General features: G+C 49.6%; 1 protein-coding gene across 1 annotated transcript; it reads left to right on the plus strand.

Annotated features, from left to right (window-relative positions):
* The first annotated feature begins 34 nt into the window (after positions 1 to 34).
* Positions 35 to 6,550, plus strand: C12H1orf53 (chromosome 12 C1orf53 homolog). The gene is made up of 3 exons (XM_027976099.2): positions 35 to 294; positions 4,913 to 5,014; positions 6,319 to 6,550. Exons 1-3 carry the CDS (start codon positions 46 to 48, stop codon positions 6,388 to 6,390), a joined length of 423 nt encoding a protein of 140 aa, XP_027831900.2. The 5' UTR covers positions 35 to 45; the 3' UTR covers positions 6,391 to 6,550.
* The last annotated feature ends 3,842 nt before the right edge of the window (positions 6,551 to 10,392 follow it).

Genomic DNA, 10,392 nt, shown 5'->3' on the forward strand with positions numbered 1-10,392 from the left:
CGGCCCGCCCCGCGGCCGCGCGCCCCGCCTCCTCAGGCGGCGGCCATGGCGCCCTGGCGGGTCCGGGCTTCCGCGCTCGGGAGGCCGCGGCCCGCCGCCCCGCCGCCGCCCCGTGACGGAGCAGCGTTCCGACGGGGCCGCGGCGTCCCCCTCTGCTCCGCTGCGCGGGAAGACGGCGGTGGCCCCGGGCCCGACTCGCAGGGCGGGCAGGAGGAAGCGGCCAAGCGCCCGGCGAGCCAAGAGTTAACGGCGGCGGAGCGGAGGATCGTGGAGCTACACGCGGCCGCCTGCGCGGTGAGGCCCCGCCCCGCCGCTCCCCGTCCGCAGCCCCCGCCCGAGGGCCGTGCGCTTGCGCGGTAAGGCCCCGCCTCCCGAGACGCCTAAGCCCCGCCCCTCCCGGGCCTCTGTCCTGGGGCCAGGCGCCCGCTCCGCGAGGCCCCGCCCCTCGGGCGTCCCGCCCCGCCCCGCCCCGCCCCCTGGGGCGTCTGTGCGCCTGCTCGTCCCCCCACCTGGAGCCGGGTGGCTAGAGGCCGGCGTAGGCGTGTCTCTGGCCTCTGTTCATGCGGCTGGGTCCCTTTCTGAACTTTTCTCCTGAAAACTAGCCACAGTTCCCGATTCTCAGCGAAGAATTAACATGTATCTATTTTGAGTATGAGTGCAGCTCCTTTCTAATCTGTGTCCGAATTAAACTCCGTGGGGTCTATCATCACGCTGTGTGTGCGCGCGCGCGTGTGTGTGTGTGTGTGTGTGTGTGTCTTGGAGGGGTGTGAAGCATTGATGTAAGAGGTAGATGAGCTGAGAAGTCACCGGAAAATGTGTGTTTTTATCCGCAGTATCAGTTTAACAACAATGATTTCAATAATGAGAACGTAAAAGATGAACTTTTTTTAAATTTAATTTTTGCTACCATCCTTTCGTCTTTTGCACCTCTCAGAGCACAGTTACAAAGGAAATTATAATCAGGAGTCTACATTCTTCGCAGACAATCTTGAGCTGTTTTCTCTGGTTCGGGGTTCCAGTTCAGTTCAGTTCAGTTCAGTAGCTCAGTCGTGTCCGACTCTTTGCGACCCCATGAATTGCCGCACTCCAGGCCTCCCTGTCCATCACCAACTCCCGGAGTTCACTCAGACTCAGGTCCATCGAGTCGGTGATGCCATCCAGCCATCTCATCCTCTGTCGTCCCCTTCTCCACCTGCCCCCAATCCCTCCCAGCATCAGAGTCTTTTCCAATGAGTCAACTCTTCGCATGAGGTGGCCGAAGTATTTGAGTTTCAGCTTTAGCATCATTTCTTCCAAAGAACACCCAGGACCGATCTCCTTTAGAATGGACTGGTTGGATCTCCTTGCAGTCCAAGGGACTCTCAAGAGTCTTTAAATTAAAAGTTGTCACCTCCCATCATGCTTTCTAATATCTTAGACTACATACATTTAAAGGTAGCATATTTATATTTGCATCATCTTTAAAGAGCAAGTGAGTTCTATGATAAAGATACAAAAAGAGATATGAAAGTAGCCTGTGATACACTGCAGGTGATCAGTCCTTCACGGGACTGATGTTAACCAGGTCTGAGCTGGAACCAACGGAGCAGAGAAGGAAAACTTGCAGGTTGCCTGAAGTTGACTTTTTCGCTGGTAGTTGGTAGGCCGTGAAATCCACTCCCTGATTCATTCCAGTGTTGAAACTTCTGCACAGAGACTCGTTAGGAAATGACTGGCAGCTTTTATTGTTCTTGTTTATACTCTTTTTAAAATAACATGTGTAATTTGTTCCCATATTTCACCCTATGGGCTTCCCTGGTGGCTCAAGATGGTAAACAATCTCCTGCCTTGTGGGAGACCTGGGTTCGATCCCTGGGTCAGGAAGAACCCCTGCAGGAGGGCATGGCAACCCACTCCAGTATTCTTGCCTGGAGAATCCCATGGACAAAGGAGCCTGGTCACTATAATCCATGGGGCCGCAAAAAGTCAGACACGACTGAGCAATTAAGCACATTTCACCATATAAACGTGGTAAATAGAAGTAAAAAGTGTCATTCTCTATAGAACAAACACCAGTGGCCTGGAAAGATGGGCTCCATCAGCCTGGGAAAGAAACATTTTCTCATTCAGGAAATCCATCAGTGTCAGCATTGCAGGTTAAATGACTGTCCCAGAGCCTATAAGTAAAGGTGATAACAAATTTGTTGTTATTGTTCAAAAATCAGAGCCCTCTGCCCCTGGTCCTTCTCCCACACCTGCAGGCAAGTAGCTCTCTTACCTGTACTGATCTGCCTCCCTGGACATCTTATTCTCGGTCAGCATTCCTGCCCCACCTTTGTCTGTTGCCACCATTACCTAAGGCTCATTCACTAAGGATAAATTAAGTTTGTGCAGGCAGCCAACAAGCTCAGAGTTTCCCCATCAACAGGGAAAGCAAGAGAGCTGCCCATACCTGGGAGCAGTCTGTAAAGCTCCCAGGCTCCAGGCAATTTGCTCTCAGAAGACCCCCAGCTATGAAAAGCAGAGAGATGTCTGCAGACAGAGTTACCAGTATTCTTTCGCTTTTCTTCCAAGTCTTGCAACACAGACTTTGTATTAATAAATAAAGAAGTGAGGTCTTGACAGTCAGTCATTCTAACATAGTGTTTAGTGCCTCTGGTCTCACGTAATCTGCTTCTGTGACCCCAAAGGATTTTGGAGGCCCCTTAGACTGGCCTTGGGAGTCGATTGTGGGATTTCTGCTGCCCTTGTTGCCTTGGAGGAGGCCTAGACTTGAACTCTAATTGTCGTTTTGCTCCACACTTTACTCATGAGGTATTGTTGATTAAAAGCCGAACTAGAACAAAATATTCAGCCATTAAGGAAGACACTCCGAAGAAGCAGTTTGTGGCACACACAAAAATGTATGTCAGAAGACATTTCCGTGTCGCGTGTAATTTAATGGAAAGGCTCCATGCAAGAGTGGTGCACTTACCGCATGGTAGAAGGGTTACAGAAAAAGTCCAGGAGAAAGTTTTTTCCCTTCAAAATTTTCCCCTTCAAAGTCTCAAGGCTAGTTAAAAAGAATGAAATAGTGCCGTTTGCAGCAACGTGGATGGACCAAGAAATTGTCATACTGGCTGAAGTAAGTCAGATGGAGAAGGAGAAATATAGTATGAAAGTGAAAGTGGGGCTTCCCTGGTGGCTCCGCTGGTAAAGAATCTGCCTGCAATGTAGGAGATCTGGGTTTGATCCCTGGGTTGGGACGATCCCCTGGAGAAGGGAATGGCTACCAACTCCAGTATTCTGGCCTGGAGAATTCCATGGACTATATAGTCCATGGGGTGGCAAAAAATTGGACCTGACACCCCCCTGAAATCTAAAAAGAAATGATACAAATGAACTTATTTACGAGACAGAAACAGACCCACAGACTTAGAGAATGAATCTGTGGTTGCCAAAGGGAACAGACAGTTGCAGAGTTTGGGATCAACATGCCCACGCTGTGTTTAAAACAGATAACCATCCAGGACCTACTGTACAGCACAGAGAACTCTTCTCAATGTTACGTGGCAGCCTGGATGGGAGGAGAGTTTGGGGGAGAACGGATACACGTGTGGGCTTCCCAGGTGGTGGTAGTGGTAAAGGACCCACCTACCAGTGCAGGAGACGTAAGAAATGTGGGTTCAGTTCCTGGGTTGGGAAGATCCCCTGGAGGAGGGCACTCCAGTATTCTTGCCTGGAGAGTCCCATGGACAGAGGATCCTACTCAGTTGCGAAGAGTAGGACATGGCTGAGAATGCATGCATAGACACACGCGTATGTGTGGCTGAGTCCCTTTGCTGTCCGCCTGAAACTATCACAACGTGGTTTTTCTGTTTTTAAGTATTTATTTATTTGGCTGTGCTGGGTCTTGCAGCAGACCGGAACTTTTGATGTAGAATTCGAATTCTTATTTGCGTTAAGTGGGATCTAGCTTCCTGACCAGGGATTGAACCCAGGCCCCCTGCAGTGGGAGCTCGGAGTCCCAGCCACTGGACCATCAGGGAAGCCCCCATCACAACGTTGTTAATCAGGTGTGAAAGTGAAAGTCGCTCAGTCGTTTCTGACTCTTTTATACTCCAATGCAAAATTAAAAGTTTTTTTAAAAAATCTCAAGGATAAATAATGTCAGCCACGTGGTCCACATCCATAGCAGAGGTTGCATCGTTTACTTTGTCTTCACACAGTGTACCTGGAACAACTTTCTAAAACCATGTTTGAATAAGTAGAGCATGCATCCTTGACATCTGAAGGGCTGTAGTAAAAGCTGCTTTTGATCAAACTCATGAAGCCGTGAGTGTTAATATGCTAAAACAATACTTTCATTTTGCTTAAAAACGGTAATAAAAACACTCCAAAAAAAGAAAGCAGTGCAAAGTGTGCAGGGGAGCGGCGCATCATGAAGGTAAGGAAAAGTGTTCAATAACAGCGAAGGCCGCACTTTTTCTAGAAGGACCGTTGGTTTTGATTAGCACCTTTTCTGTAAGTTTAAATCATTATCCGCATATTTTAAGCACTGAAATTGCAACTGCAACTTCTGAGTGAAGGTTCATTTTCAGCCTCTTAAGCTCTTAAAGTCATTAAATCACCTGTTATTAAACTTGTTACCTAGAAACTGAATGAAAAATACCTGCGCGGTGGCTGCGTCGTTATTGGGTATAGAGGCGTTCTTGTTTTTCCATCAACTTCTCGTTTTTCTCAAACTATATTTTCTCCTCATGTCATATAAAGTTGGACTGTGTATAATGTCGGAATGCATGCGGGCCTTAATTGCAAGTGCCACGAAAATTGCTGGGAAGAAGTTTAATATTGTTTGAAGAAAAATGTTGCAGTATTTTATGGGTAGGAATTATGGTGAGGAGATATGATGAATTTTGAGATGAATGAATTGTTTGATTTCATTACTCTTCAGGCTGGCCAGCTAAACTACGTGGACCCAGCTACCGGCTACATGGTGTTCACCCAGCTGGCCCACTTGCAGAGAGGCCAGTGCTGCGGCTCAGCCTGTAGACACGTGAGTACCAGCTCTGCTCGCAGTACAGCAGCAGTTTTCGGTGCTTCTGTGACTTCATAAATACCTATTATTTGAAAAACAAGTCAAATAAAAATGCTAAATAGACCTGTGGTGCACTTTCACAAGCTTCCCTAGTCTAGGACAGTGAAAGTCCTAAGGATCAACAGAGGACCTTTAAAGTTAATGGAATTTTGTAACATTCCACCGTGAGCATCGGTTCCTTGAAATGCCTTGAAATGCCGTGATGGGAAATTCATGGGAGCTCTTTTATTGTGAAGAAACTTTTCACGAGGTTTCAAATCAGCTGTGTTCACTAGGCGAGTTCAAAGACAGCAGGAAAAGAAATCCAGAATATTGCAGACTAGATCCCAGGAAGCATTAATTTTTCATTTTTAGCTGAATCAGTAGATACTTGCCCAACACTGGCAGGTATGTTTTTGTTGAAGGTAATGATTTTGCTTCTCCCTTGCTCCCTTTCTTTCATCCTTCCCTCCTCCTCCTGTCTCCTCCTCCTCTTCTTCCTTCTGTATATTATTATTGCTCCCCCTCCCTTCCTCCTTCTCTCCTGCCTCCTGCTCTTTCTGTAGCTATTTTCTGCTCTGTCTTTAAAATAACCATGAGACTCGCCACCCCATACTTAGTGCTGTACATTTCCTAAAATGTATATTTCATCAACCCTAAATCCCTATGCTCACTGATTAAGATGTGCTAAATATGTAATCCTTCCCCATTTTGAGCAAAAAATAAATAAGTGTGAATGGGTTCTTCACTGTAACCTTTTTTAGAGTAGGTCCCTTTCGCAGTAAGGAAATTATTAGGCAGTTAAGATTATAAACAGATAACCTCTGTTTATAGACCACTTTGAATGTTTGGGGGCAAGAAGTTGTTATTTGCTTCAACTGGCCCACTTTATATCAAGGAACCAACACCGAAATCCTTGTATTAGCCAGTATTGATAAAGTAAGCCTTCACTTTTATGGATGTTCCTAACTGTGCCTTTAGCTGTTTCTAATCAAATGCCTAAGAGCTTTGCCTGAATTGAGGACTTGGAGGATTTTTTTTTAAGGGTGAGTTTTTGATGGTAAAATTCTTCAAGTTGGAAGGATGCATTTAGGAAGTGATTCTTGGACCCTAATTAGGACCGTTTGCCAGACTTTGCCACCATCCTCCTCTGAGTCTGTAGGCGGTAGATCAAATAATCTATAGAACATCATCAGCAGTCTCTCTTTTTCACCATGAGACATGCACTTTTTCAAGATGACTGTTAAATAATTCAACAATAACTTGTTTTCTTTCTTTTGCAGTGTCCATATGGTCAAATCAATGTTAAAGATCCATCCAAAAAGAAGCAGTTCAATTCATATTTTTATGTGTGACAACAATTTTATCTGTTCTCCATCTAATTGAGCCTTATTAAAAATAAATAAATAAAATTTTAATCCAGAATGGCTTTCTGGGCTGTAGTACCTAAGCACGGGGATTCATCTTAAGTACATGTGTTAAACGAACATCAACAAAATAAAAAGTTAGCAAATATTTGTGTTTTGAAGTGGCACATTGGTAATTATTTTGCTTTCTTTTTCCTTCATTATCAGACAATGTTGAAAAAAGAAAATAATGACTCTTCCATTAAATAAATACCAGCAATCAGGTCACATTAGTAGCTCTTGATTTTTTTTCTTTTTTTATAGCCCCACTTCTCCTACTGTTTTTCCCCTCAGTGCTAGCAACCCAGGGAGGCTGCTGGCAGATACAAGAGTCTGACTCCATCCTTCCTTTTACTTACATCTTGAGGGATGAGGAGGTTGGTGTAACACTGCGTTGGGCAGCATATGAGTGCCCAAGAAGTGCTATTCCGCAGCAAGAAGTGCACTCATGTTCCATCCGTTCCCCTAATAAAAACTTCAAATCATTCCGACTTGGGGGTCAGGCCACTGAAGACGCCTAACCATTCTTTTTTCCTCTCTCCCACATTTTACCCCTCCACCTCTAATGGCGCTCCTCAGGCTGATCTGTCTTAGGGTATTTATTAGCTTTATTAGCCCATTTCATTCCACTTCTATGAAGACCCTGGATTTCAACCTCCAACTCGGCTTCTAGGACCCCGGGGACCACCCTCTCCATACCTCTCTGTTTCCCTGTGACCAGGGCAGTCCCTCAGGAAGCCTTTCTCTGGCCAGGGGAGGCTGATGGGTGAGATGGCAGGCTGGCTTTACCCAGAGCTGACCCTTAGCTTTTACTCCCAGCAGAATCTGAAAGGTTCTCTAACATCTCCAAGGTCTACCTTAATCTCTGCCTGTGGCCCCAATGAAGGTTTTTTCCCCCAAAGATTTCTACAAATCTTAAGCAACAAAAATGTCTGATGCCTTCTCCCATATTCAATTCAAAACAAAGGCCCTTCTAAACTTTAAAAGGCATGGGGTGGGGGGGGGGGGAACACCATTAAGTCTCTAATATGCCATGACTTCCAGTATTCATTTTATGTCAAATATTAAATTGTTTCCCAAAACTTTGGCAGTTTTGGTGCCCCTGTGTTTCTGATGCTGTAACTGAGGTGCCCTGAACAACCCTGTCCCATGGGCCTAGTGGGATCTTAGCATCCTCTTTGGGTGTAAAGAGTAGTGTCTGTGGCCTGGTGTTGCCCTCTCCAGGAGCTCGTTGGAGGAGAATCAGAGAACAGATCAGCATTGTGACGGAGCAGGCAGTCTTTCCAGAAAAGTCTGTGGACTCCTGGCAGCCAATTTCTTTTCCATTCTCAGGTCAAGGAGCAGTGGCTAGCTCCAGGTTTCCAGGCAGATTTGAAGATTACCAAAGCCATCTTCTGGGTGAGGGCTGGATGGGGCTTTCTTTAGTAGTCCCAAGAGTTAAAAAGAGAAGGAAACAGAGTCTAAAAGGCCTTTTTTTTTTTTTTTTCTGGAGAAACTAGAGGAAGAGGAAAGCAAGTTCACGTTGAGCTCTGCCCCGCCCCGCCTTGTTTAGACAGTGTTATAGAAAGCGGCTTGGAGGGTGGGAAGAAGGTTCGGATGCTGCCTCCTGGACGCGCGCTTGTCGCTCCTTCCAGCTCACCTCCTGCAGCGGGGACCTGGCCCAAAGTAGGATGTCCATCGCGGGAGGACTCTTATCGGGACTCTGTGACTCTTCCTGCCATAAATTCTAAGCGTTCCCCACAACCACAGCAGAGGAACCGCCGCTGGGGTGGGGTTGGGGTGGGCTGGGGGCGGGGAGGGGGGCGCTCTGACTCTTCCTGCCTCTAGAGCTCGCGAATCAAGGTCTGAAGTTCTCCGCCGCGGTTCTGGGGGAGATGCTGGTGAAGCCCCCAGGGAGGGCTGGCAGCGGCGGGTGCTCCCACATTAAACACAATACGGCCACATAAATGGGCCTCGCCGTGAGAGCTTCCAGCTATATTGTATTCGCACATTGTAAAGTAAAAAGTCAGGTTTCTTATTGGGTGTGTGTGTACAAACACATGTGGATGCCTGAGAAATAGACTTCCCGGTTTAAATCAACTCTGGGGCTACTTCTGGAGGCTCCTGCCGCCGCGAGGCGGGCCCCATAAATCAAGAGAGATTGATTTCTAGATGGTTTCTAATACGGAAAGACCGGGGGAGCAGGAGTTCTCGTGCGGGGTTTAGCGGGCTGGAGGCTGGGGGAAGCTTCCTGGTGGGGCGTCCGGTCCCCTCTCCCGGGAAGGCCCGGCCCTGGGCTGTTCGCCCAGCAGGTGGATTGCCAGCACACTCCCCGCTCTTCAAAAGCCTCGCCGACCCCATCGATTTTGCAGAGCCAGGAAGGGAAGGGCTTTTATTCCACCGCCCCCCGCCCGACAATCCCGTGCAACTTGGGGCTCCCACACCGGTCTTGTTGTGTTTGGACCAGAAGGGGCCCGAGAAAGGGGGGTGCTCCCCGGGCGCGGCGCGGGTCTTTGTCCCTCGCGGTGTGCGGTGTCCTAAGGCGACCTCGGGAGTGTCCGGCGCGCCGGGTTCCACCGCCGGAAGCCAGCGGGGGTCTGCGAACAAATCTGGAGAAGGGGGCCCACGACCTGGCGAACGGCCATGGGCATGTCGCCTTTCCTGAGCTCTCTGAAGCCTCGCGGCCCCCCAAAGGAACGCCCCCCGCCCCCCACGCCTCCACTGCGTGGGAACACCTGCCTTTTTATCTTCTCTACATTCGAGCAAGGGCTTGAGTTGTGGAGGGGACATCTGCCCGTGATGGAGGATTAAAACTCGCTGCTATTGGTAGTTTTCACTACCCTTCAACAATTGAAAGGTACTTCTGGATGCCAAAACTATCCCCTCCTCAGGAAAAAACAAAACAAAACAAAAACAGCCGGTTAAGTTTGTATTGGGGTGGGGTGGGGTGTGTGGGTGGTGCGCGCCTCTGGAAAAGCTTGATTCCCGAGAAAAGGTCGTGGGAGAACTCGCAACTGTCTCTTGCCGGAGGTGGGTGGTCACCGGGACTATACCGCGGGGTGCATTTTGCCAAGGGAGGCGAGGGTTGGGGGGAGGCAGGGAGGCGGGCGCTGGAAGATTCCTGGCAATCACATCTTCCCATCCGAAATCTGTCTCCTGAAGCGTGAGCTTCCGTGCACGCGCGTCTCTGCCTGCCTCTGTGTGTGTGTGTGTGTGTGTGTGTGTGTGTGTGTGTGTGTAAAATGCATTTTTAAAAATCAAATAACCTAAAACAGTAATGACCTCAAAGAGGTTAAATGAAGCCCGCTGCTTTGGACACCGCCGAGCGGGAGGACCTGAACGTTTTCGGGTCGGGGTCGCCGTCCATCCAATTCGATGGCCTCTCCAGGGAGCAGGGGAGCGGACCCCGGGAGGCTGGGGAAACTAGCGGAGATGGGGGCGTTCTCGGGGAGAAAGAGCTAAGGAAGACGGGTTGGGAAGGGGAAACGGGAGGGGGTGGCGGGGGGTGGTGAGGGAAACTTAGATCAACCAGCAGAACTGGTTGGCTGGTGGAACCGTCTGGGACAGCCAAGGGTCGAGGAGAAAGAAGAACCCCACCCGGGGGCTCCAAGCTGCACTCCGGGGCTTGGGGCGGAAAGGCTAAGCCAGAGGACTTTGGTTCGCGGCTCCCGCTGGATCCCTTGCCAGCCCTGAAGTGTGTGGCGGAGCTGGCGGGGAGGGCGAGAAGAGGTGGGTGCACCCTTGTGCCCAGCACCACGTGCCCCCATCCCAGGCAGTGGTCGCCGGCGGCTCGCGGGCGCGCGGAGCCCCCAGTGCACGCTGGACCCAAGCGCGTGGGCCAGGGAGGGAGGGAGGGCTAGGTGGGCAGGGCGGCGGCGCCGCCGGGACCGCATCCGGGGGCAGCGGACCTCGCCGCTCGCTACCCTTCCCCATCCGCGCAGCCACCTCCGGGTGATCCCCGCCCCCACCTCT

The sequence above is a fragment of the Ovis aries genome, chromosome 12 (genome assembly GCF_016772045.2).
Source record: "Ovis aries strain OAR_USU_Benz2616 breed Rambouillet chromosome 12, ARS-UI_Ramb_v3.0, whole genome shotgun sequence".
Taxonomy (NCBI): Eukaryota; Metazoa; Chordata; class Mammalia; order Artiodactyla; family Bovidae; genus Ovis; species Ovis aries.

Coding starts and splice junctions, on each gene's coding strand:
- C12H1orf53 (XM_027976099.2), top strand. CDS start 46: ATGGCGCCCTGGCGGGTCCGGGCTTCCGCGCTCGGGAGGCCGCGGCCC. Junction 295..4,912: donor TACACGCGGCCGCCTGCGCG/GTGAGGCCCCGC, acceptor ATTACTCTTCAG/GCTGGCCAGCTAAACTACGT. Junction 5,015..6,318: donor GCGGCTCAGCCTGTAGACAC/GTGAGTACCAGC, acceptor TTTCTTTTGCAG/TGTCCATATGGTCAAATCAA.